Source organism: Pungitius pungitius, chromosome 5 (assembly GCF_949316345.1).
Source record: "Pungitius pungitius chromosome 5, fPunPun2.1, whole genome shotgun sequence".
NCBI lineage: Eukaryota > Metazoa > Chordata > Actinopteri > Perciformes > Gasterosteidae > Pungitius > Pungitius pungitius.
In genome coordinates this window covers 14112439-14140374 of record NC_084904.1, presented here as the reverse complement: position 1 = coordinate 14140374, position 27936 = coordinate 14112439, and the positions used below count along the sequence as shown (strand labels likewise).

Sequence of the window (27936 nt, the reverse complement as noted above, 5' to 3'; positions counted from 1 at the left end):
TGTGAGAGAGAGCGAGAGAGGGAGAGAGCAAGGTAAGAAGCGAGCCGATGTGCTCGGCTCTCTCTCATGTGGTAGAGTAAGCCAGCAGCAGCAGCAGCAGTAGTGCAGCGCAGCGTGTTCAGTGTCTGGATGTTAGCGCTGCCTTTCTCAGCCGCGGGACGAAGCCTTACTGTAGGTAAACACACACACACACACCGTTTGACTGTCTGCCTTATTTCCTTGTTAGGCAACTCATTTTCTCGGCACTGTCGTATATTTCGTTGTATTGAGTGTCCAGACGAAGTGAAAAGGCGTTCTTGCTCCAGTAAATCAGTCCAGAGCAGGATGTGACACACTTGAGAGCAAGTGAACGATGAAGGTCTTCAACCCGTTTTCAAACATTTGCATGCATGAACATATTTCCATTCACTATTTCCATAAACATTAGCACCTGCTTTCTTTGTACATGGCTATTTGCACTTGGTGCTAAGGCACCGGCCTTTTGAAGACAGGTGTGCAGGTGTCGTGTCGCTCTGGTTTGCGAGTGTCGTGGCGGCGGGATGGCAGGGCGGAGGTGCAGTGGGTGTGTCGGGTCCCGTTTCCAACAGTGTGGAACTTGAGCTCGCCACTAGCATGACATGACACGGGACTGTCAGACTCCAGGAAGAGGGGGGGGATAAGAAAAGAGACATGGATTTAGAGAAGGACGAGAAGGATCAGTTGAAGGCTGATGTCAGCCGCAGTCTTTTCCTGCTTCTGGGGCTTGGTGCTGAACGTGCTCGGAATGAGAGTAATGAACGCCAGTAGAGGGGAGCGGGGGGGGTGGAAGAAAGATGATGAAAATGGCAAGAAGATAAAGAACTAGAGACAGGGGCAAGGTAACAGAGACTAACTGAAGAAGAAAGGTGTTTGAGAAAAAGGGAAAGAAAAGACTGAAGCTAGGGAAATAGAGGGGATCGCCTGAGGAGCGTGAAGTGAGAAGACTCAAGTGAATCTCTCTTTCCTGATATTCCACTATTCATAAGACAAAAATGCTACATCAGTTGCTGCAGGCTCCCTTTGATTTTTTTGTAAGTACAGTTTCCATTAATCGATCTAAACTGGGCAGGAAAGCATTAGAGAAAACCCAGTCAATAATTTATAATATTTTCACTTAATTTTAAAAACGACTGGAATGAAAATTGGAAACGTCTGTCTCAATTACTGAAAAGTGTTTGTGCACCCACTACAGTCCTTGCATAATGCACACTGAGGTTCTCCTGGGAGGGACTGATGTGTTTTTAGAAGTAAGTACACAATCAGTGTGAGCTTGGTCTGTCTGAGATGCCACTGAATCATTCATTTTGTCACGTGGATCGTATATATTGTTTTGCAGAAATTTAGCATGTTTATCTCGATACATAAATGACTATACAATAAAACAAATGAAGTGCCGCAAGAGTGAGTCTTAAAACCCGAATAGGAGGTTGAATTTTTTCCTTAAAACAAGTTTTTGCTTGGGTGCCTGAAATTGTTCAGCAATATAAAATACTGAAAAGACAGTGATGCCACAGATAGTGAAGTTACAGCTTTACACGCAACATCCTTCAGCTGGGTTTGGGATTGACACATTTACATTAAATTAAATTTGGATTTTATTCATCCAGTAACCTAAAGCCTTTTCAGTTAGTTTGTTCAGTAGAGATTTTTACTTTTTGTTTCTGCATCATTCCCACAGTGCATAGGATTCATCAGAGACTTTCATTCATTTAATAAAAAAAATACAAATGGTGTTCACTGCCACCTGGTTTAGGCTGCTTTGTTACAGCGTGCTTCAGTAAATTGTGCGACTGTGGCCTCCGAATTGAGTTTCTGAACTTTGACCCCCTGTCAACAGGACTGTAAGAGTTCAGATGTATCAAACGCTTGCAGCTTTGGCTTTTATAAATGTCCCTGCAGAGGAGGAAGCTTCCTCTCTGCTGAGGTGATGTGATGTATTAGCAGCAGCAGCACACATCTCAATCTAAAACTCAAATTACAAGTGAAGGGATTTCATTTTTTTCATCTAGAAATAGTTGCTGGTTTTATAGTAGCTTATAAATAAACCAAATGTTTCACACCCTTCAAACACATTTGAGTTAAATGCCAGTAAATTGAGGTTTGTAAAAGATTGATACATTTTATGAACTTCCTCATTTATTAGTGTTGAATGAAGTGTCACATTCGGTATGATCCTGAGAGGGTGACAAACGGCTGCAACCACCTTTCACGATGTGTAACTCTGTGGGGATTTGTTATGGAATCACTGTTGCTCAGGAGCTTCCTGAAACGGAGGATATTCATACGCCGCACACAATGTTCTGTGAGGCAAAAAACTCCCATGTATTTCTCAGAAGGAGCTCGTTCGTTCCAATGAACTGTGCGGTTAAATTAAAAGGTGTAATCCGATTACTGCACATTTTCTCTTCCATAATTTCTGCTTAATTTATATCCATCGCAGTGATACTAACTCTAACCTCGGCCTGAGCATTTCTTTACCTGGCCTCTAGACAAATCGCTTTATTTAGGAAAGTCAAGATTTATTGGATTAAATATTGACATTTATTATGCATGGTACCTTTTGTGCATGGGTTCATTAATAAAAAAAACAACAACTTTTCTCTAAATCTTTGGTAGATTAACAAGCCCATCTGGTCAGTTTTTCTTCTCTCAACCTTTTTCCGGAGCAGGCTGTGCTTGAAGCACTATTCATTGTCCTCAACACTGCAGCTCCCACCAAATCTGTGGCACATTAGATAAGCTTTCTATTCTTTCACACTATTTGTTCTTTCCGTTACTTCCGTAACATGTACAGCTTTCACATTATTTGAGATTACTTCTGGGATGCAGATAATTGAAAAGAAATGTACGCCGTGGTAGCAGAGAAGAATTCCTACCGCTTCTGGCTTTGCAAACTCTTACTCAGTATATTACTTGAACGTTTCACAAGGGAACTGCAAAATGCTGTGCATTTGAAAGTAGATGATAATGACTTTTTTCTTTTCACGCTTTTTTGAGTTCATAACACCCTTTTAGAGGAACGTGGAGTCAGAGAGGATGACTTGATTCAGTAGTGGAAGTGGTACGAGTGTGCAATAACAAAGCGGTCCATTCTCAGTAAGGTCTGATGACTGTGCTCGGATCAAAATGAAACATAGATTTTTGGTGCTCCTGAATGCATTAAAGAGGAGATCCAATGAGCGATTTCCAAACGTAGAGTTCAGCGGGCCGAGTGATGTTTCAATGGAGCAAGACAGCAATATTTTTGGGCCAGTTCTGCTCTGCAGCGAAGTTGCTGACCCAGCGAATGAAGGCCTGTTTCCGGACGGATGTTCTCTTCCCAGCTCGGAGCGGCACTGTGCTGTGGCAGTGTGCGGCGTGTCGGCGTGATCTCATAGCGGCGTGGACTCCATTCTGGTCGGTTGACAGGTCGGGTTGTCAGCAGGGCGACCGGCTTGTCTGTCCTTGGTGTCAGCAACATCTCCCTGCTCAATTTGTGACCGCAGCGACGAGTCAGTCGTAAAATGTGCACAAAAAAGCCTGCTAATGCAGCACATGTGTTTGTTGTGTAACAGGGATTTCTTTTTTTTTTTTTTTTGATGCATCTGCGTAGCAAAATGGTTCCTTGTCAGTTTGTCGGTCCGTCTATCTGATGGTCGCTCCAGGCTGTCATAACCCCTTCGTCTGCTTCTCCACCAGCATTGTTCCATTTGTCAGCTGTATTCCCTTCATCAATTTACACATTTTTCTCTTTCTACCTGCCATTCTTTGTCCCTTTCAAATGTCTTTACCTTTATTGGCTCCCCCCCCCGGCCCCATTATCCTCATGCGCCTACTTCTCTCCGCAGTATTTTTTCTCTTGGTGAAAGATCTTCCTTCTTCATTATTTATGGAGATTTGTTGTGTAGCTTTCAGATGCTTTTTTCGTGTCACCCTGCGCAGAGTTCCAGGCAAATTCAGGCCGCGTTTGAAAGCATTGCAAGTTGTCCCAACTGAAAACATGTGGTCCTTTTTTAGACGAATGGTCGCCTCAAGCATTCATTAAAATGATCATTAAGATGATAATCAGTCTCGTGCTCTTATTGCCATGGTGTTTCTCCTCAGCATCCAAAAATGCTCAAGCACAATCTCAATGGGTCGACTGCACTGCCGATTTCACAAATCACTAAACAACGAGAGTCCACCATGTGAAACTTTTGATTTAAGTCGTGTACAAGAGTAATCCAGTAGCCAATATCTCACAGGACGGTGTGGCAGATGGGCTCCTATTGCACACAGACATAGACACTGTGCACGCACACAGACATAGACACTTGACCCCAGTTCGCCATCACAATGTAACAAAATGTTACATAATGTTACATAATAAGACACACACGCACAGCATTCCATGTACTGTCACCACACTCAAGCCTTAGGTTTACTTTCATCATTTTAATTAATCCAGACAAGTTGTCAAGTGACCCACAGAGACTGTGTCAGTCTTTCTTAATGTTGCTTTCCTCTCTTTTGTTAAATTTAATTCCTGCTAATGCAATGGAAAATAACCTCACAGTCAGGGAATCAGACATAGGTAAGAGATGCATTGTACACAATCCAGTCCTGCATCCATTATGCTTAATTTAGTATGTAGAATTTAGTTAATACCTTTTGATTCTAGCACAGAGGTCAAACACTTATTTTTACATACCTTTTTAAAAGTTTGTCTACAACACCATTAAGTTTATCCTTCTTAAGGGCAGAATAGTCTACTATAAGTGTGCGATTTGGAAGGCATTGGTTATGTTGGTGGTAATATGAGGCTCATTGAAAAGTTCTTTCGGTAACAAACTGCAACCTTGATGAAAGTTTTCCATGAACTGACATTTGACCTATGAACACTTTTTATTTCACCACGTCACTGCTTTTTTGTCACTTCATTGCTTTCAATCTCTGTCTTTGGATATTTTGAGATTAGGAACAACAGAGAAACCTGAAATGTTAAAATATGGGATGTACTTTAAGGTGTTAATTATGGTGACTGTTGACTCTGTTACTCATTCAAGCCTAGAGCGAAGTGTTTCAGCTTTTTTCCTCAGCAAGGCGTTATTATGTGAAAGCGCCCAGAAAGATCTTTTTGACTTTGAGAATATAACCTCACATCGGTAGAGACTTGAAAGGGTCTTGCGGGAGAAGTACCATTAAAATACTGCTGGAAACGGCTTCAACCAAAATATCTTCTTCCTCTCATTCTCCTCCCCCAGACCTCCTATAATTAGAGCTCCTACTACAAGAAAAATACAATTCTAGCAATTCAAATGGCTTCACAAATGTCTATGCACTGCAGCCATATTCTTTGGGAAGTGCCTGGTGTTCATTACCAATTGGGTTATTCCTGATTAGTGTAATGAAATTGATATCAGTTTGTTTGCTAAATGTGTGAAGTATCTGTGTATGTTGTGGTTGAATGCCTTTATTTTTCAAACCTTTAACTGTCTGTGTGATGGATAACGTTATACCCCGTGCAGGCAAAGCTTGGCTGAAAAATAACACTTAGAGAAATAATGGAATTGCTTTATGAGCCTGTGAAATGTAATACTGGGTTCAGCTTTATGTTGCGCACATTCACGCTTTCTTCATGCATAATGTTATTGTGTTCATCACCAAAAAAAATGGAATATGTTGTATCTCTATTTGTGTATTATTGAGTTTATCTGTGGTTGCATAGAAACACCCATTTGAACTAATGTTTTCCCTGAAACCAACCTCGGTCCTTGCCCTCAAGGAAGATAACTCAAAGATGAGATGCACAGACTTGACACATTTCAGTCACTTCATATTTTATTTTTGGAACATATGAACCTCAGAGAGAGATTGGCATACACCTGTCAATATGTCTTAGCAGTATAATGTAGTGGTTAATGATCATCATTCAACCGCCACATGTCAAGTATTGTATTATTAAATGAGACAGCAGCCTGTTCAGCACTGCGGTACAATCATTGGCTGATGATGTATGATGCGTTAATACACTCAGTGTGGCCACATACTATGTTTAAACAGAAAGGAAAGGACACTGGCTTTTGTCCCTGCTCACCTAGAGTCACCCTGAACACACCAAAATGCATCAATGTTCAATGAATTTAAGTAATCCAGCTCCCATTACGAGATTTGTTTCAGTTATAGTTAAGGGCCACTAAAGATGACATAATGTTGGACTTAAAATTGGATGGTCACTGCGGGCAGAGACAGCAAATAGGTTTTATGTTTGGTGGCGTGAAGTGGCGCCTCTTAACAGAAGGAGAACTGTCACGCTGCCTTGTTAATGAGCCGAGCAGGAAAAGGTTATTGTTATACAAGGAGGTGCAGTGCCTGGAAATGACCTGCCACCTCTTTGAGAAATGAGCGTCTGGCTCTGCAGAGAGTACGGGGCTAAATTCAGGCTTCCTTCTCCATAAAGACACAACTGTCATGTTAATAATTAATCCAGGATACGAAATGTATGACTCTGTTAGATATCGCAAAAAGAAAGTCTGCTAAACAGCTGTAACATATCTGTATCTGTGAGCTTGTTGATTTTCTAAAGACAGCCGAGACCACAGTCACCAAGGATACTATTGGAAGCACACTGCGGCGTAATGATTTGAAGTCCTGCAGTGCACGCTCAAGGTCCCCCTGCTCAAGAAGGCGCATGTACAGGGCCGTCTGAAGTTTGCCAATGAACACCTCAATGATTCAAAGGAGGATTGGGAGAACGTGATGTGGTCAGATGAGACCAAAATCAAGCTCTTTGGCATAAACTCGACTCGCCGCGTTTGGAGGGGGAAGCTTGCTGAGTATGACCCCAAGAACACCAACATGCTTTGGGGCTGTTTCTCTGCTCGAGGTACAGGATGACCCCACCGCATCCATGGGGCTACGGATGGGGCCATGTACCGTGTAATCTTGGGCAAAAACTTCTTTCCCTCAGCCAGGAAGTTAAAAATGTGTCCAGGGTGGGTCTTCCCAAACTTGTGAAATCGCCATGGGTTCAAATATTTATTTTGCCCACTGTAACTACTAAAAGTGAACTGTAATCTGTGGCACTGTGTGTGTGCTCTTTTGTGACTGCACGGCTTAACTCTAGTTAAAGTTCAGTGGAATGTCAATAGGAGTGAGGCTGTTGTTATGTCCGAGTCGTTTTCGTGGCTTCATAACGAGTCCCTGGAGCTGAACTGAGACTAGTGCAGTATTTTCAGATAATCTACGCATAAACCTTTTAAAAGCCCTTCCTCATGGAAGCAGCATTCTGGAATATCCGATTGAATATTTGCCCTCATCCTTTCAGAAGTTGGATACATAATCCGTCTGTTTTTGATGAAGGACGTGCTTTGCAGTCTCTGATTCAGTGTGTCTGAATATGTATCATGAATCTATGCAGTCTCATATGCATGTTTGGATGCAAAGGATATGTTGCATCCTTCCATCACCAGTCAATATTTGCAAAGTATTCTTGAGCTCTGTTCCAAGCTTTTATTTAGTTAATGGAAATGTATATATTGATTGGTATTCTAATGAATTCAGTTGGGATTGAGTCAGAAGGGTTTTCTGTGAAATGCCAAAGGCTTGTGTACAGATACACGAAGCACATTCAGGGATTATTAAATGTACATCTGAAGGGCCCTGATAGTTGACTCTCCCTGGGTTGGTGCCGCATACTGTGATGGAAGGCTTTCCTGTTTTCAACATTGTGCTGATAATTGATAATTATTCTGTATCTGTCTTTTTGATCAGGACTATTTCATCTTTAAAGTGCAGAGCTTAAGTGTAAATGGTTGCTTTAAAATATAAATATTCCATGTCCTTAAACTACAAATACAATCTTGTAACTTTTTGGGTAAATCATGTGTGCATCACAGCTGAATACAATCACAAATAAATTGTGTATGTCTGCTTATATTAACTTCATTGGAGTCTGTTGATCTGTAAGGTCACCTAGAACATGTTTGGTCCTCTGGGCCTTGAGGGAGATGGATAATTAGATGGTGGTAGCAATCGTTTAGTTCTGTCAGCTTACAGGAATCACGTGGGCAAACAGGGTAGTTGCAGTGAGATGTACCTCGGGCTGCCCTCTCTTTCCATCCTCTTCCTTTCTGTCACTGTAAATGTATGGCTGTCTCTTTATTGAGGCTTCGGTGCATAGAGGAAAGGGCTGAGGCCTATTGTCTGTACTCGGGGGGACAGCGTGGAGACAAATCCTTTGTGCAGATGGACCACGGCGATGGGCCAAGACCCAGAGTTTTGCATGTGTGAGTGTGTGTGTGTGTGTTAGTGTGTCCGTCAGCAAGCTCTAACTTATTTTTACTTGACTTCTGCTCGACTAATGCAATGTAAAGTAACCATGGTTTTAACAGTTGTTACTGCAACCTATGTATTTATATCTGCTGGGTTGTTCTAGCAAACTCCCAGAATGTGTGTAGGGAAGTGTAGATCTGTCAAGAATGAGGTGTGTGTGTGTGTGTGTGTGTGTGTGTGTGCAATTATTCACTGCATACACACTGAGCGACTGTACATCCTGTATATTGTATCCATTACGGTAACCTCCACCCACCGTTGACCCATCAGTACACACAGCTTGCCCCTGAATTTTTTTTGTTTGTTTGTTGTCGAGCTGAACAAATTATACTTTCTTTTCCGTCCCCAAAAGGATACGATCTATTTCCCCCCCTCTGTCTCTCTGCTTGTGTGACAGCAGGTGCTGTGGAGCTGGGATTGTTTTGCTTTCGCATTTCCGTGGAGATTTAGGAGCTCCAAGCTAAACATGCCACAACATTTCTCTCCCCCAGCTACTGCGGTTTGAAATTCTGCTGTGTGTGTGTGTGTCTGTGATACTCTCCACACATAAACATTTTGATATTCATAATAAAAGGTATGATGAATTGTTAGCAATTACCACTCCTAATGTGGAAAGAGTGATAATAACACACGTTGGCTTCCAGTGCTGAAACATTGTACTCCTACAATTTCTGCTTCTAATGCTAGCTCGTTTGAGGTGGTTTGTGTTTTGAATTATAGTTGAGCATAACATTCATTATACATGACCATATTAGGAAAACCTGAGGGCAGAACGAGATAATCGCCATAGTTCATGGGGACTACATGAACATCGGTGTAATTATATACTCTCTATTAGTAAGCCAGAATTCCTGCTGACTGTGGACAATAGGACAGTAGTCCTCGGCCAGTTTATGTTTTATGCCAGTCAGATTATTTTGGAGGGAAATGTTGATGCCGATTACACGAAGGTGCTCCTATGCTACAGAAGCCTCATGCTAGTTATTTATGGTTATTCTTAGCCTCATCTCAGAGAAGGACAGCTGGGTAGACATGACACGACTGCTCACGTACGGGTCGTGTAAAGGGGGAGGGAGAGAGAGCAATTAAAATAAAAGGAGATGGAAAAATAAAGTAAGCTGTATACAACCAGTCTGGTTGTTCATGTGGCTGGCGAACGGCCCGTTTAGCTCCAAGGGAAACCACGAGAAGAGCCGTCGGGGGGCCTTCTGTCAGAGCGGAGTACTGACCTCAGGGCTACAGTGTGACATGTGAAGCCACTTAGATGACCTATTCCAGAAGCCTGACAAGGAGACCGCATGCTTTCTATGAGTTCACATTTAATGTAATGTATAGACTCCCCAAAGCAAGAGGAATTTCTCTTTGGATTTTTTATCTACTGTGTGATCTATTTGGAGCATAGTGATGCTGCAGGAACATTTTCTGCCTGGATTTTCAGCACAACCATTCAAACATTCCCAGAAGACAACAATAGCTTAATTTGAACTTTTATTGTTTTTGAATATCAAGGATTCTCAGTTCACATCATCTAACTTTTTAACATACAAGTAACCATTTTAAGCACTAGGTAGTCCACGATGGATAAGAACTAATATTCAATGGCTGCTATCTAATTTTTGGATCCAAGTCCAATATGTGCTTGCTGTGCCCATCTAGCCTGTGTTCATATTTTCTCCATAGATGTATGTGTGGGCTTCTCTCCTTTTACCTCAAAAAGAGGTTCTTAGCTCTTTCCTTTTCTCTTCAGTCAGAATGCTGAACTAGATTGTACCGATTAACCTGTGTGACTCCTTTTCTATACAGGGCGTCAACATAGTGGGACCCAGTAATGCAGAGCCCCCACATCAACCTCCAGGTGCAGCCATGTACCAGCTGGACATCATCCTGAAGAAAGGGAGCAACCTGGCCATTCGAGATCGAACAGGTAGGAGCTCTGTTGGTTCTTCCTTTTACAACAACAGCTTTGAGTTTTATGTGGAGAGACGGCGTGGACAGCTTCATCAAGCCTCTATTTAGCCGACTGAATGAAAGCAATTGCTGTGTCGCTGTCACAGGCAGCGCAGCACACAGGGCGCTTCTTCAAAGAACTGCTATCGTATCCTGTATTAGTCCACTATACAGCAAGGTATCCCCGCTTACCTGCATTCATCCCTCTTTTTTGTCAAGGTAATATTCATTTTGGCACCAACCTCCCTCCCCGTCCACTTCTTCACTCAATTTCTTTCTTACATTTTACTTTTGTTTTTTTTCTATCTCTCTCCCCATTTAGGGTTTATTAGATTGGATATCTCGTCCTCCATTTTCAATTTGTGAAGTGAGACGGAATTACTCGGAATGATGCTGCACATTACCTGTGCATTCAGGCATAGGAATGATTCCCCTGCGGCTTAAGCTGCAACATTGCACTTTTGGGTAAATAAGCAAACTCTCTTTGCACTGGCGGTGACCAAGGCTTTTAGTGTAAGTAAATTTGACAGAATTGCATATTTCGTTTATGCGGCCCATTCTAATGTTTTTCTGTATTTCGTATTTGATTTAGTAGCATTCAAAAAAATAAAGACGTAGTCTAAAAAGAAGGATGCGTAGCACTTTGTTTTGAAAGAGGTCAGCTATCTGTAGTCGTTCAATTCATTGCAAGTTCCTATCCCTCCATTTATAATAACACAGTACCACTCTGCTAAAAAGGCTTTTCTGGGTGAATGTGATTTTGAGAACAGGCCAGCCAGCAGAGACGAGCAATGCCAGAGATTTACGGGTCTCATTAGTGGTTGTAGAAGTCACCATGACGACGGATCCAAATAAGCTGTCATACTGGCTCCTATAAATTTTGCCCGACTACCTGTCCGCCTGCATTAATGAGCACTGAGGTGCAGCGCTCACTGGTCCTGTCCTCAGGCCGTCAACATGGCCCATTATAATGAGGGAGAGATAAATAAGAAATACAGTGGATTGAATTTAATATGAAAAATACTTTAGTAATGACAATTAGTGTTGTAATGCATGTTGTTTAGTCAAACAGCGTTGAAAGAGGATGTGTTCAAGCTATGACCACATACGTTTACGGGAAGTCATTTCAGGTTTTACTATCAGGACATTCACATTTTGCTGCTTACGAACAGTAAGAGAAGACTAAAGTGAAGCAGAAACGGCATTGGTGGGACTTTCTATTCACCAATCGGTCTAAGCTCCATGTCAGAGAAGGTTGTACCTTTCCTCAAGAAGCTGTTGTGTTTTCTTTTGGTTCACCAAAATCACTTCATGGATTATAAATTACACAAAGGGTTTTCACTTTTGTTTGCAAAGTATTTTTACAAAAATGTTGTTCTCCATTTTGTTTTGTGTTATGCAATTTCAAATATTCAATGAACTTTTAAGTGAAACCAAATACAAATGAGGTAAAACCAAGTCATGAAAGGAACATTTGGGCCGCTCATAGCCGATTGAAATATCTGTTGGTATGACATACTTTCCTCAGTTTTAGAAGATACAAGTATGGATTCCTTGTAAGTGAATACAAATAATGAATTTTCTTACATTTAAAAAAATAATAATTTTACTAGACACGTGTGATACATTTCCTCACATTTCCGTATAAATGTTTGAGATGTTGAGTTTTAGTGTAAAGTATTTTTTTGATTTATACTTAGGTTGCACAGTATGTTTATACATATTCAGGCTGGTTATCTGTTTGTATTCTTTTATCTTATAGTGCTTGAAGGTTGTTTTGTATCTAGCTGGGCCATCGCACTACACAAGACCTCCAAGGGAGAGGTCTTTTTTGCTTGATAGGACAAAGGAAACATCAGTCACTCTCTTGTCTGGTGGTAAACAAACAAATACAGTTGATACAACCACAGTGATCTGCTGGCATTAGTATCATTAGTACCGTCAGAAACCGTTAAACGCATGACATGGTTTTAACAATATGACCAGATGAGAGATATAAGAAATTGATGTGGAAGAAGTAGATTTATGCATTTCCCCAGTTAGGATCAACTTGTACGGAATCAGCACTTACCATGGTCATGTGGTTTGCCTTTGTTCGTTTTCACCTCTTCATGCATATAGACTGCATGAAGAGGGATCTGAAAAGCTATGAGGAAGAAGCAGCCTTGCGATGATAGCCTTGCATCTGCCTTTTCCGGTTTTATTCTTCCAGTCCAGGAGATTCTACCTGTCAAACAATCCTGCGTTGAATTGAACTTGCCTGTATTTGAACCGCCCTGTTGCTTCGGCTTTGCACTAACCTTGACTTAGCTTTTATACCTGAGCAGCCAGTGGGACGCTTTGCAGCTTTGCAGATGACCTCAGTTAAGAACACGCTGCCCTCTCTGTCTTGATTTATTTCCCAAGCCACGGGTGCCTCACTTCACAGCTTCCATTACAAAGCAGAGAACATTTTCCTTCAATAAAATGCTTGTGAAGGATTGGAATTATTATTTTTACTAATTTAAGGGTGTTTTTGACTCGTAAAGGTACAAAACAATTTGTTGCTCCTGCTGTACTCCATTAGGAACCAGTTCTGTACCTTGTCACTGGATACATTTTGCACCAGAATAAAAAGGTACGTTTTTGTTACAAGGGTTGCAGTTTTGTTCTTTTGAAGCTACGGCACTCCTCCCCTAGTACAACAAAACATGCTTACTATTTTAGGTCCATTCCTGTACCTTGATTTGTCAGTGTGTAGACATTGAAAAGCTCTCCACTGATTTGGGTGTATCCTATCATTCATTATTCATCACAAGCTGCGGTCTCCCATCCTCTATTCACAAATACTGTAGACAGGATATTCCAATTTGTTAAGGAGTTCCACACAATAGAGTTCTAATGCTGTTGCCATGTCGTGATTCCTAGTCCTTACACATGCTACTTGTGTTTGGTAGACACTACACGTGGGCTGTGACTAATATCAGTGCGGAAACGGAGAAGTCCACAGCGAGCCCAATTAACTCGTCTGCCGCACAACAGTTGTTTTAGGAAAGCGCTGAGAGAGCCCGGGCCTGACACCGCTGTCGGCGTGTTCTCTGTTGTTTTTATTTCAATACCCCTTCATTGCTTTCTCACCTGCCGAAGCCGCCCCCCCCCCGCCAAGCTGTGCAGTTTTCCGCTTTGTTTTGCTTCTTGATTGTTGAGCTCAGCTCAGCAAGCGATGATACTGTTACGGTATCTCGAGCTTAGTATTAGAAGCACAGCGACATTACGTTGCACATTAATGAAGGTTAATTTAAGGGTTGAGGCCAGCAAAGTAAACTGCTCTCAGCATAAAGCAGGCAGAGGCATGCATGCGTGTGGCTGTGTGCAATTTTAATGAGACAGGCTCTCAGTCCATCTGCCCGCATCTCATGCTGAAGTTTCTTGTCTCTGCACCCTTTTACAGCCAATACATCCTCTTGTCCGGACTGCATTCTGGGTAATGGGAAACCCCAGAACTGCAGCCATAAGTCAGTCCTGACAATAGCAGCTGCCAGACTATTCACAGACGCATGCATCCACAGACAGTGCCCACAATTCTGCGCATGAGGCCGTTCCAGGTGTGCAGCTCAAGCATGACGGAGGATTTCATGTGCAGCTCTACTGCGTTTTTTCTCCTCTCCTGTTCTCTCACCTTATGACAAGCATCAGTGAGCCCATTGCATTGCGTGGTTCTTAATTGCTGTCCCTTTGTCAGGCAAAGTTTTGTTCAACAATGTGCAGGTCCTCCCTCATCAGAGGAAGGGCAAGTTCCGAAAGAGCACTAAATTATAAGGTTAATGGTGAGGGGTGATATGGTTTTTCATTCTGGAATTTGGTTTCTTCTTTTAAGCGATCGTCAGCTAATTTTTCTTCTTTCATTCTCACGGAGAGAACCTGTTCTATGTTTCAGTTCATAGGGTTTCTGAAATCAGCTTAACTTTGCTCCATCACTGAATGTCTTTGGAATCTATAGGCAGCCCCTTGCAAATAAACTCAAAATACGTAATCTCCAAAGCACTTACAAAGCCCAGGTGCAGATACTATTACAGAAGTTAATTTATATTCAGAACTATTCAGAATTAGTAAGTATACTTATTGAAGCAGTCTTATTCACACACCTGTGGATTTCATGTTATGACATTTTAAAATTTCTGCATTGAAAAGGTCTCCTATTTGGATCAACAAACTAACTTTTGGAGGTTTTTTGCTCAACTATCTAAGGTAAATGATGTATTTCAGAAAAATGTAATGATTTGTTTGATTTTTGTAGAGGTGGTATTTATTTATTTTTTTCCTCGAAAGGTGACACATTTCCTCTCCAATTTGTTTCAGGAAAGCTTCTTTTAATATATTTGTTACTGGAAAAGTTGGCAAGTAGAGTGAATAAATGTATAGAGCTGTTTGACTAGCCACCACTCCTGTAAAAAATCACACATCAGATATTTGATATGTCATCTGTCATAAACCTAATCTTATAACACACATAAGCTTTGTAATCAGTTTCTCCTCACACAATCAATTTATTTCTACCATGTTTCAAAATAGCCCGATTTCATACTGACATTATACATTATTGATGGCTTTCTGACGCTACCAGCGTGTGGTTAGTCATCCATATTCATTGAATTTGAGCACCCCAATGCTTTCTGATATTCACATTATACTCTTAATAATCCCACAATAAAAAATAATACTTGTGTTGCCTGTCCTTTGTACCTATACGGGAACAAACCAACCACCAAGAGAATGTTGTACTCCAGTGACCTGCTGTGAGATCTATCTTTTTACATCAGGTATGATACTTATTTTTAGGGTGTATTGCGTTCTGTAAAAATCTAATTATCTTCTCATATGTTATAAATTGAGGACCTTTTTATGCCCTGTACTGACACAGAAAGCTATTGCTCATGCATGTGTAATGAGTAACTACAGATTAATGATTAAAATAAGGAGGCTGAATAATTACTTGATTCACACATCAGTTGAAGTCATTGTGACAGAGAAGATCTTTTTTTTTTTTTTTTTAAATGCACAGCGAATCACTAGCCTGTTTTAGTTAATTAATTGTCTTTCACCCTGCAGTCAGTAACAAGCATCAAAAGGCTTTGACCAAGATAGCAGTGCAGTAGTGTGGAGCTTTTTTTCTTAATAAAGTGCCATTTTAACTGCAGTAGAAACACCTTCTTCTCCCCAGCCGGCAACCGCCCGCCCTCCTTCCCACCGGTTCAGACGGACAAGAGTCCCCTGTTGCTTCCCCAGAATGTTTCATACAATGTGGAGACCGCATGTCTGACATCAGCGTAGAGCCTTCTTATTCCCCTGCTGCCTCTCAAAACAATAACTAGGCAGGAGTTTGGTCTGGAAAACGTGTAATTGTTTGTGTGACAAATACACAAAGTGCTAACGACAGAGTGCATCGATCCGCATACCTGTGTGTGTGAGGAGGATAGTGATTTGATAGTGAAGTGAGAAAGGTGGTGGTGGTTCTTTTGTCGATGGAATGACCACATGTCTTTTGTTTGAGTGCATACGTGTGGTGTAAATCAATCGGGAGTTATTGTTCAGCAGATGGACCGGACTCTGGAGCAGTTGGAGGCTCATCGACAGGCCTTTAGCGTTCTGCTTACTATCAGAAGGAGACTGGCATTGGACCCACTTTGATGAACTCTTGTGTAATTTCATGATGAGTGTTTGCTATTCGACAACCTCAATGCTGCTGATTAGATTATACTTGACTCCATACTTTGCTGAAGTACTACAATATTTGTCTGGTGCCGAGTCGCTTAAAAATGTCAAGTAAGTAGGCGGCTGGATCATGCAGTGACTTTCACGAAGTACCTACGGGAGCAAATAATTCAACTGGAAGCTGGAGATTGAAGTAATGTAATTCACTTTGACTGCTGGAGGGGATTAAAGGAGAATAGAATATGGACAGAGGGATAGAAAGGAAGTTCATATGGAGGAAAAGATAGAGGACAGCAAAAATAGTTGGTTGATGTGTATACAAGAGAAAATGTGTTGTTGAAGATAACTATTGGTTTGAATTAACACATCTATTCAAAGAAAAATATTAGAAAATAACTCCAATGTGATGTTTTTGTGTGTATGGACACATACTGCCTCCTATTGGTATATCCTGATATTTGATGGATGGGACAATAGTGTCTGCACTCACTTGTGCAAAATATGGTTATGCAAATTGCTATAATTGGACATTTTTGGAATGCACTGATTTTTTGAAAAGTTGGAATCAGCCAAGACACTTGCAATAGGTCCACATCTGTTCACTACTTTTTTGCTGAATTGCGTTTTGGGTTGTCATGGTATTATGTAATCACTGCCCATCAGGATGTTGTGGTTGTTGCTGTTTACCTTCTTGTTTGTCAACTAATCGTGCAAAGTCAAACATGCATTACAAGTTTAGAGATCTGTTCGATAACGCAAGCTAAGAAAACTTAAAAGTCCAAAACCTGCCTTGAAGGAACCTTAGAAATAAGTGAATCCTCAAGGGTCAGTTCAAGTCCACAGTGTCAGACTAAATCAGGTCAAGTTTAAGTAGTCCAGATACTTGATAGCAGAAGTCTACTTCTGATGATGTGGAACACTGATGAGCTTATAGAAATCCAATCTAATGATTTTGTGCATTTGGGTGGAATCGGATCACTGTGGTCGTACATAGATCTGGATATTTTAGAAGAGTAATGGTTCAAAATCTCAGACACAATCTGAATGAGGTACTGGATGCGTGAAAACAACCCTTATATTTTCCAATATATACTCTTGAGGTTTCTTCCCTTTGATTAAAGCATTTAACTTTAAACCATTATTTTAGTTTCTTTTTCTGTATTCAGAATTTAAAGGGTTTGTTTGCTGAAACGCGTTAATCCTGAAATATGATGATTCAAAATGTGAAGCTTTTGGCAGCTGTTGTTTGTACTGCTCTGTCTGGCAGGGCCCCCCGGCTTGATGGAAGGCAGACCCTAAGCAGTTTTGGAGTGGCCTCCATCAGAGGTGTCTAGGTGTTTGGTAGAGATACACGTGTGGTGGATTATTTCTTGCAACGGTTTGTCAAGAGGACAGAAAGTCACTCGCGAAAGCAAGTCAATCAAGGGCTTTTAGATCTGCCCGAATGACCTGCTGAGTGCACCACTGGGTCCTCTCACAGGCCCAGTGCACAATATCACTTCAGTTCAATAGCGTCATAAAAGATGTATAGATCAACACCTTGATATGAACTCTGTGTTTCTGTTTGCTATGGTTTCTGCCCCCCCCCCCCCCTCCCCTCCAGTTCATGACATGGCATTAAGGGGAGAAGGGGCTCCAGAAATCATGTTAAAGTTCCTGGAAATTCTGTTATAGATGCAGGGTCGCTATGTCTGGCTGTTACTATAGTAACGTATGCGCTGAAGCCAAGTAGGTACCACTTTCTGAGCTTATCCCCTATTTTTCAAGAGTGACCTTTTTTGTGTGACTAAACATGTTTTAAGTCTTCTAGAAGGTACGATGTATTTAATTGGAGTTGACTTGTCTCCTGGCTTGGTAGGAGTGCTTTGACTTACCATGACATTAGTTACAGAGGTTTTCCTCCAGGTTCAGAAATATAATCGTTCAAAGCTGATATCGCTGTTGTTGTTTGTTGAATTATATTAAAATTACTATTAAATGTTCATAAGAAAAAACCCTGATTACAAGCTTTTCAAATGTGCTTTTGTGAATTGGCTTTTACCTCCAACATAGAGCCCCGACACCTCAAGAGTAACGCTTCTCAACTGTAGAAATATAGAAAATCTCATCGTGTTCTCCTCGGGCACCTACCCACCTTCACCGTTTCATCAGTCTTTGACACATCGGCTCCTCATACCAAGTCTTGTATTAAACCAGCACTCCCATTTCACATCCCTCTGCCTGCAAGGTGGCCAAACACCCAAGGTGCACCAATCCGTCAACCCTACTCCCTTTAGGCATTCTCGTCAACCATTATTAATTCCTTGAAAGCGTATTGCTCTTTGTCATTGTCTTACCTATTTATCCCCAAGCCCACATGTGGCACATTCAAGAACTTTCCTTGAATTTCGTGGGAAACGGTTTTAGAAGAGAAAATAAAAACAAAAGATGAATTATGTCACACAGTCCATGGATGTCGATTTCCAAGAAAGCACCACTGCCTCTCCACTGTGTGCTCTACCCACGCTCCCTCATATTAATAGGACTCTATCGCCATTGTGCTTTTCTTGACAATCCCTTTGGTTATAAGTGGAACTTTCTGTTTCTCTATGCATTTTTATATGTATCTGTATGTTTTTAAGCATGTGCGTGTATATATTTATTTATTTTTGTTTTGTTGTTGGAATATGACCCGCCTCTGATTAACCCTGATCACGTCCCTTTTGGCCACTTTTCCTAAATCTTAATCTTAAATATTTTATACAAATACATTATTATACATTTGAACATTTGTCTAATAATTGATATTTTCCTTGCTTAAATCAGTTTTTTTGGTGTGGTCTTTGTCTTTATTTTAGTCTAACACATTATTCTCAATGTTTAGTAGGATTTTAATAATAAATCAAAAAAGAGCCTGTACAGGAGGATCAATATCCATTTATTATGTTGATAATATGTAGATTTAGAATTGTATCCTTTTTCCCTATGGTTATTGTGAGGAAAGGTGCATGCATAGCAACAATACATTTGACCCTCATTAGCATGTTTGTGTTAAATATATCGCAGAGTACACGTCAAAAGTAAAATTCATGCAGTAAAAAAAGACTGTCTGCCAAAATGATGTTAATCAGTTGCACCACCTAGTGACCACATAGAAGCCCTGCATGGAATGTGTATATCCAAGCATTCATTGCTGGCAATCCTGTGATCACAAGGGACAATGAGTCTGATGATAAACCTCATTTTGTCCTTTGGCCTTCAGAGGAGTGTGTACAATTATCTTTGTCAAAAAATAATTTGAGACATTAAAAGATGTATTACCTTGTGACAGTGCAAGCGAATACCTTCAGGGTGTGACATATGTGCAAAGACTGTGCAAACATATGTGTTGTGCATTTGGGGAAAATACATTTCATCAGGCATGGTTAATTGGACACTTCTGTCTGTACCTATTTAATCACAATTCTTATATTAGATAATAACATTTGACACACTTTGAATTTGCACCCTATGTCTTACAGATAGAAAGGCAGCTAATACCATAATGTTGCTGGTACACTTCTTAATCCTGAAGAATAACAGTATTTCTCTGTGTTTTGCGTATTTTTCCTGTAGGCACCAGTGACCCATATGTGAAGTTTAAGATTGCAGGGAAGGAGGTGTTCAGGAGTAAGACCATTCATAAGAACCTGAACCCGGTGTGGGATGATAGAGTAAGCCTTCTGGTGGAAAGCCTGAAGGACCCGCTATACGTCAAGGTACAGAAGCATCCACCGCTTCAAATGCTGTCCTACTTTAATATAATAATAGTTGTATTTTGGATGATCTTTAAGTCAACTCACTATGTGAGCTTCTTTTCTTAAAGATGAAGGAGGTTTTTGTCATTGTACTCGTGTACAACAAAATCATGTTTGGTTGCTCTCAGCCGACCAGCAGCAGCAAACAACAATATCCAATAATGTACAGTACCAGTCAAATGTCTGAACACACTTTCTCATTAAACTGAATGAGAAAATGTGTGTTCAGAAACACCCAGACTTAAGGCATTACTATACTAATACAATACGCACAAACAGGGCTGTGCTCACATTTGAAAGAGTAAAGTGTCTTTAGAAAGCCATTGATTGGTGATTCAATGTGACTGATAACATATACAACTGTATATTGTGTCTCTTTGTAGGTGTTTGACTATGACTTTGGACTTCAGGATGATTTCATGGGTTCAGCATACCTCCATCTGGAGTCACTCGAACATCAGAGGTCTCTTTGTCTTCTTGTACTACTTTTCTCAATAATTTTCAGTGTGACATAGTTAGGGAGCCCGACCTGTGACCCCCCCTTTGACCGCCTTTCCTTGCTGCTCGGCGCGGTCATTTGCTAGTTTGTTGTCTCCATCTTGTGTCAGTCTTTGGTAATTCATCTCAAACTTTCTGAAACATAATCGGGCTTCACATTGTAGTAAATTATGGAATTTTATTCCAAACTTATAACTCAACTATGCAAATGGTAATTTTAGATTTTAATATTAGACTGATTCATCTGTATCGGTTACATCATTAAATTAAGTGAGAAGAACATTTCTATAAAGTTAGTAGTAATGCTATTGCGACTTTGCATTTGCATTATTGGCTTTTACAATGGTGTTGTTGCTTTTTCATTTGCCTTTTTAGCCTCTACAACACGCATTTGTGTTGTGGATATTGCATTTTTTGTTTGCATTTGCATTGTAACTTTTGTATCTGTGTTGTGGCATTTGCAGTGTAGGTTTTGCGTAGGGCTTTCCCATTTATGTTGTTGTGTTCATGTTTTATTCCAACCTTTTCATCAACCAGAAGTTCCTCGTACTAACATCTTTTTAATACTGCCGTGTAATTATTTATCTGTAAACTACATGTGTGCGATCTGATTGGTGCCAGTATTGACTTTGTAGGTTTCACACATATTTTGCACATTCACGCAGCTGTTTTCAATTACTTTGATGATGCCGGTTGTCAAGTATGAGTTGGGTTAGCCGTGCTGGCAATATATACATCACAGCAGAAAGTTGGACTTGCAAATGCAGGAGATTTTTATCAACCTTAACAGTTCCAATCTATTAAAGTCTGTTTGACAGTGAGCCAGGATACTGAATACCAGGCCAGGAAACCAGAGCAAATTTAGCAATCTTTTATTCAACAGTTTTCACCACTTTGTTGTCAACCTGCGCCATGTCGAACTGTAATGATTTTAATGATGACTTGAGAATACCTGGGTTGATGTAGCGTGGGTGTGGCGAGGCTTAATTATTCACAGGAAAGAGGTCACTCAGTCCGCTCAATTCATTTTCATCAGAATCAATTGTGAGTAACAATGTTTTATCGTATCGTCCCGCAGCCACCCAAAACTCCCCAATGTCAAAATCTTTTCTGCTCGTACTGTTGTGAAATAGCATGCTCTTATCAACAGTCATCACCTGCCATGTAATGCATTTTACTAATTAACTTCCTTATGCACAATTCAGATTGCTAGATAGGGTGACCGCTAGTGGTCATTGTATTGTTAGACCTGAAGGGGTTAAAGTATGTGAATCCTCTTTATCTGTGCATGTAATGCATGCCTTTAAGTACATGCATGTAGGTGAAATCCATTCACTCAATGCATTGGGATTGTGCAGTACGCATATGTATGATGTTTACTGGACATCCTTTAAGGACACTGGATGTCACGCTGGACCTGAAGGACCCACAGTGTCCTGAAGACAACCTCGGCAGCCTGGACCTGGCGGTCACTCTGTCACCGAAGGAGGGAGACACGAGGGATGCCGTAAGACATATATTTTCAATTTAAGACTCATTACTCATTCAGTTCTGTCTTTTGCTGCACACATTACATTTCCTCCTCATTCGGGGAAATAATACTTTCCCATCTTACCTATCGTGCTGCTTGTGGTCAAGATAGAGAATAATATGCCTCTTACACCTTAATATATAAAAAATGAAACATTTACTCCTGATGACCCAAGTAAAGAAAAAATAAATCAATGCAAGTTGTATCATATTTATCCATCCATACATCAAAGACAGTGATCAGGAGGCAAGCTGTGTTGAACTGGAATGTGCTGGCTTCATTCAGCATCAGTTACTGGAAAGTCTTCAACTCAGCAAATGCATAATCATAAACACAAGTGTAATTAACATGTTTTGTGGAAATGTTCTATGTTCAAAGAGCACTGGATCCTCTTTCCTAATTATTTCAGCTTGTGCCGCCGCGGATATACTCAATGTTTCAGAGTTGCATTTATTTCTGTTCAATTATTTGTTTGCGTAATTGGACCCCTGCATACTCTATCTGGAACAAGGCAGAGTCATGGGGGAAATATTTTATTCCTTTTGATCTGATGTCTTAATTCTGCTGCTTATTCAGTGCTGTAGTTCAGAGAGTCCACATTTGACAGAACAAATAAATTAGGTTAAGTACCATTTTGGATTTCTCCAGCTGTGAAAGAAATAAGTACAAGTTAGACTGTTACCTTCACTATTACACTCTATTGCCATCTACTGGTATCAAAGGGTATGGAAACGTTTTTGATCTACTTTATATTTAATATTGAACATCCCATAATAATAATATCATGGCATCAATGCCTTCAAAGAGTATGTCCTTTCCATTTAAGCGACTGTAATCCTCCTCCAGTACAAAATCGTATTCTGTTTTTAAGGTGATTCTTGGACCCAAACCAAAAAGTAAAAACTGAGCGAAACATGGATCCTGCTAGTATTTAAATACACTTCTGAAAATATAAATATGATGGTTGCACTGTATTAGGCACAAACTGAATCGATTGGTCTCCTACGTGTGTACGTTTTAAAAGTGTGTATGAGTGTCTGCATGAATGTCTGCATATGCAAATACTTCACAACACCTTATATCAATCATGAGCGCTTCTTGTACACTCCCTTAACTTACTTACTCCACTTGGATGAATGACAACTGCTCTTGTCTATTCATATAACCCAATTGCACCAGGCCATGGCTAACATGTTCACATTACTCGCATTAACCCGAGAGGGTTTGCTGCTCTGAAGGGGAGGCAATGGGGAGGGGGGGGGGGGGGTGGCGCTCTGTAACAGCTTTGTCTCATTTACAGACCATGCTTTTGAGAAGGAACTGGAAACGATCTTGTAAGGTAAACTAAAACAGCATGTAACTTTCTCACCCACACACCTCCCACCTGTACTACCGACCGCACTGCACCTCACCTGTCCTGCACTCTTGACTTTCGTCCTGGTAAATGGATGCAGTCTCCCTGGCCCTTTACCTTCCTCCCTTCTTTTGCTCCCTCCACATTGGTATCAATGTTTTTTCAGTCCTAGTTCTCATTGTCATTGGTTTATTTTCCACACGCTGCAATGTAACACCTGCTATTCACTTCACCTGAGGGGAATGCATGTGCAAAATAGACTACGGCTGACTTGTGTTGTATTTACAAGTGTGAAAGCGAGACATGGGTCATATAAATACACACCAAGGGTGGAAGTAATGCAGTACAATTTTTGAATATATTTACATATTTAGTTTTAGAACATTTACAATCTGGCTAAAACTCCACGAATTTACAATGGATTCATTGTGTATGTTTTCTGACAATTAGAATAATCTGTTTTGAACTTTGTCCTTTTAAGCTATTAAATTATGCAGTGTTACATCCATGCTTTTTCCACCTTTGATCTGCACAGTGTATTGCAAAAAATGTGCACTTTATTAGGGGTTTTATTAGGCCTGTACAGCAAATCAACTGTGAACATGAAGGTTTGTTGATGAATGCGGACTGATTACAGGATACTCTTGAACCCCTTTGCATTAAGGGCACATCTTTGATGTTCACATTATTTCCATACATTTTTTTTCATATTGGCTGCAAGGTTATTTAAAAAAAAAACATGCTTTGTCATTTCTTTTTATTTATTTTTTGCTCAATGCTTGAAGCCCTTCTCTTACCTTTGGTAAAATTGTATCAGGTGCAATTTTTGGGACCACCACTGTTAATGCTTGACAGCTTTGTTTTCCCATGTGTCACTTTTCTAAACTTTCTTTGTAATGTTTTCCTGTTTTGTTCAAATCAATTTCATCAACAAAGAAAATTACTGACTCTAGAAACACAGTTTTACTTTTTCTTAATTTGCATCTGGAGACACTCCAGTTAAAAGTGTGATATCCCACGGACACACTGGAATTTTGTGGGTCAGAACCGAGCAGACGTCCTGCTGTATCAAGCTTCCCCAAACCAAGCCTTTGAAGCTTCCAAACTGGGCCACCCCGCTGACTCGGGGAATTGGCTCAAACACTAACTAACTAACTAGCTGCTATGTTGCCCCTCCAAAAAAAGGCACTGCTCCCGAGTACCTCCCTGCATCCATGCTCGACTGCCTGGTACACGGTTATTTTTACACAAACACTTATTTTAATGATGCATATAAGTGTTTAACCCACAGCAGAAGATGCTGTTCACCAAGTAACATTGAGATCAAGCTAATGAGTCGGATATGTATTACTGCCTCTGTGTCTTTACCACAAGGTACTTAAGACATCCTTTTATCCTTCAAAGGGAAGGGAGGAGGTTTTCTGAAAGGCCGTGTTGGTTCCTAAACTGTATGGTAGTGTCCCTTATTAGACTATCAATCCACAACCGTCTAAGTGCACGTTCTCTTTCCTGCTGTGCTCTCTCAGAAAGATGTGGATTCCCAAACCAAATAGCCCATGGATTTCTTAAACAAGAAATATGCAGAAACAAAACACGGAAACAATCCGGTTAGTGCTGGAGTAGGACACAACAAAGACCTCTCTTCATTAGCATACAGTGTGTTCGCAGCAAGTGAACAGGAGACATTAAAGATGTGGGAGTTGCAGTATTGGTTGGCAGTATTGCATGGAGCCATTTGCATTGTTTAATGTCAGGAGAATGGAAATTAAGAGGCTCCATCTCCAGATCAAAGGCCTGTGCTCGCGAGGCAGGGTTTGTTCAGAGTTTAATGAAATTCGCCTGCAAAACAAAAGCTATGCTAATAAATTCTCCCTAACGAGGAGGGAGAGAGGGAGAGGGAGAGAGAGAGGGGGGGGGGGGGGGGGAGAGAGAGGGAGAGAGATGTATTTTGTTTGATGAATAAATACCCTGCTATTTGTTTTAGTGAAGGATACTGACATCATTCAAAGAGAGGTTAAATAGGCCTGTTAGTGCTTTTGAAAACTTGGTAAAAAAATCCAACCTAAAATAAGGAGAATCATTAATCTGGATTTACAGAGCCCGTCGACTCACAGTACAGTCGGATGGAAACATAATTTACTGGAACAGCATCTCGGGGGTCTGCCTGTGTCAGATGAGATAGAATACGAATCACTTGCCTATTCAGATTTGTTATATTCATTTCCTTATTGCGAGTGAAATGCCAGACTCGCGCAACAACACATGCAACCTTAACTGTAAGCTATTGTGTCTACAGTCAATATTTGGTAATCATTCAGACGATAAAGTGAATTTCTACCAGTTTCTCGTCATTTAAAAAATGTTTGATTTCTGATCACTTGATTAGATGAGATAGTGGGATACTTTGTTTTGTGATTCATCGTGATGTTCAGACATCTCAGGTTTGTCCACACGTTAGGGATACGTTGCATTTGTACTTTTCTTATTTTGTGTCCTAAGTCCTTGTGTGTTTTCCCAGCTCCTCTATTTGTTTTCTGGATGTATTTTAAATCGCTTATTCTCCTGTTGACCAAGTGTGCATGAGCCATACTTCAAGCGTGGACACAATTACATTTTAATTTTTGGGGGGTTTGTGTCCATGCTTGTTTACATATAAACATACACGTGTTTGTATTAATGTCTCTCTCATTATGTGTGTGTGTTTGTGTGTACCTGCTGCAGTATCAAAGTATGCGCCTGTCAGATGTGCACAGAAAAGCACAGCTGTGGCGAGGTATAGTCAGCATCAGTTTGATAGAAGGTCGCAGCCTCCAGCCCATGGATGCCAACGGCCTCAGTGACCCGTACGTCAAATTCAGGATGGGCCACCAGAAGTACAAGAGCAAGGTAGACCCTCTCCTGTTCGACAACGTCCACACAATTCTTTTGTTCATTTCTACATTCAGCACACACTTCAGTGTGAGAAATACCTTTTCACTTATGCAATTTGTGTTAAAGGCTAATTAAGTTTTGCTAACCCCCTCAAACCATGTTTTTTTCCCCCTTTTGCTGTTTACTCAGACAATTCCCAAAACACTGAACCCCCAGTGGAGGGAGCAGTTTGACTTCCACCTGTACGAGGAACAAGGCGGCTTCGTGGACATTACGGTCTGGGACAAAGATGCTGGCAAGAAGGATGACTTCATGGGAAGGTACAGTGGTGTGGCAACACTTCATAACACCTGCACCCTATGAACTGAAGTTTAAAAACTAGTTCTTCATAGTGTGTAGTTATTATAATGTCTCACTAGTGCTCCTCACCTGTCTGTCTAGCTATCTTGTCTTTTGTCAGGCTGTATTGCTAGAGTAAACGTAGCTTGCCAAAATCATGCGTATGATGACATTGAGGACTTATTCAGATGAGTCTTTTAGAGGTTACACAACATGTCTACCATTCATCAATAGCTATTCTTTAAGTTTAGTTCTCACTGCCCTCTGTCAAAGTAGAAGTTAAGCAAAGCGACAATCAGTACGTGTTTCAGCACAGTCCGCTTTCCCACAAAATGTAATCGTCATCCTATTTCCCTGTGCATGTGTGTGCACTTTAGGTGTACCGTCAACTTGTCGCATCTCACTAAAGAGCACACACACAAGCTGGACCTGCCGCTGGAGGAAGGTGAAGGTCTGCTGGTGCTGCTGGTTACGCTCACGGCTTCTGCCGCCGTTTCAATCTCAGACCTGTCAATCAACATGCTGGACGACCCGCACGAAAGACACCAGATCATGCAGAGATACGTGAGTCTGTTTCAGAGAAGGAGTGGCTTTGGGGGATGCATTGGCCATAATTGTTCATCAAAATTTTTAATTTAATTCATATTTTCCTTTCACAAAGCTAGAACAAATCTGCCACAGTAACCCATTTAATACTTATTGATCATATCCCTCCTATTATGGGGTCTTCTTTTAATCTGATAATTAATTAATATATTCAATGTTATGTGTGACACACGAGTTTCAAACAACAACACGTATTTGTTGTCACGTATTTAATATTGTAATATTGTCAAGTGAACAATCTTAATCTTAACCAATTCATCAAGAAAAGTATTTTTTTTTAACTTAACACTGGGGTCGTTAAGTTTAATTTAATCGTTTGTTTCTGTCGCTATGATTCACGGCACGAGTAGTGTGCTGTATTTGCATCAGCGTTCTTCAGTGAGTCTCGCGGTCACGATTAATGCATGTTGGGTATTTTATTTGTGTGTAAAATGGCTTGTTGTCGTTGATTTGAGTTTCCAGTAGTGTAGAGAGTGAGAAAGAAAGAAAGAGAGAGAGCGCTCTAAGGCCCCATCTGGCCCAGAGGCCCTCCACTCAACACAATAGTTGAGCTCGAGCCTTTGTCTTAGCCTAGTTAACCCCTCGCTCCCTGTCATCTTCACGCCTCGCTACAAAGAAGCACTCACACACATGCTCTCTCACAGAGACTTTCAATAGGTTTCTTTCACTGACAACCTTGACATGGGACATTTCTCTAGATATTGCCAGAATGAGCTCATATCACGCAACCCACAGCCACGTCTGCTTTAAGTCGTAACGTCCTTTTGCTTTTACTTTCATTTAGGGAAGACGCAAAGCACATTATCCAATGAGTACCACTTGGTTCGGTGTGCTTTTATGTGCGTGTGTTCATATACATTACTGTACAGAGCAGTAAGTTGTGAGCTGCGTTGGAGCGATTCTATGTGCTCTGATCTCAGTTAACCTACTTCCCAGCTGGTGTGTGTTTGCGTCTCACGGTGTGGGCATAGGCGCCAGCGGAGGGGCTCCAAAGGCCAAACATGGGGGCAGCG

The 27936-nt window shown here is 40.8% G+C and overlaps 1 protein-coding gene across 7 annotated transcripts in view; it reads left to right on the top strand.

Moving 5' to 3' along the window:
* Positions 1-27936, top strand: part of mctp1a (multiple C2 domains, transmembrane 1a) — a 100568-nt gene that overhangs the window by 19232 nt on the left and 53400 nt on the right. For 4 of the 7 annotated variants that reach the window (XM_062562382.1, XM_062562380.1, XM_037483709.2 and 1 more), the window contains exons 3-10: positions 10114-10234; positions 19543-19685; positions 20108-20187; positions 21618-21729; positions 23054-23092; positions 25829-25993; positions 26168-26298; positions 26695-26881. In XM_062562382.1, coding sequence (XP_062418366.1) covers positions 10114-10234; positions 19543-19685; positions 20108-20187; positions 21618-21729; positions 23054-23092; positions 25829-25993; positions 26168-26298; positions 26695-26881 — 978 coding nt within the window. Of the gene's footprint in view, positions 1-65; positions 176-10113; positions 10235-19542; positions 19686-20107; positions 20188-21617; positions 21730-23053; positions 23093-25828; positions 25994-26167; positions 26299-26694; positions 26882-27936 lie in introns of those variants that run through there. The other 3 variants (XM_037483713.2, XM_037483714.2, XM_037483715.2) reach the window with 3 other exon arrangements.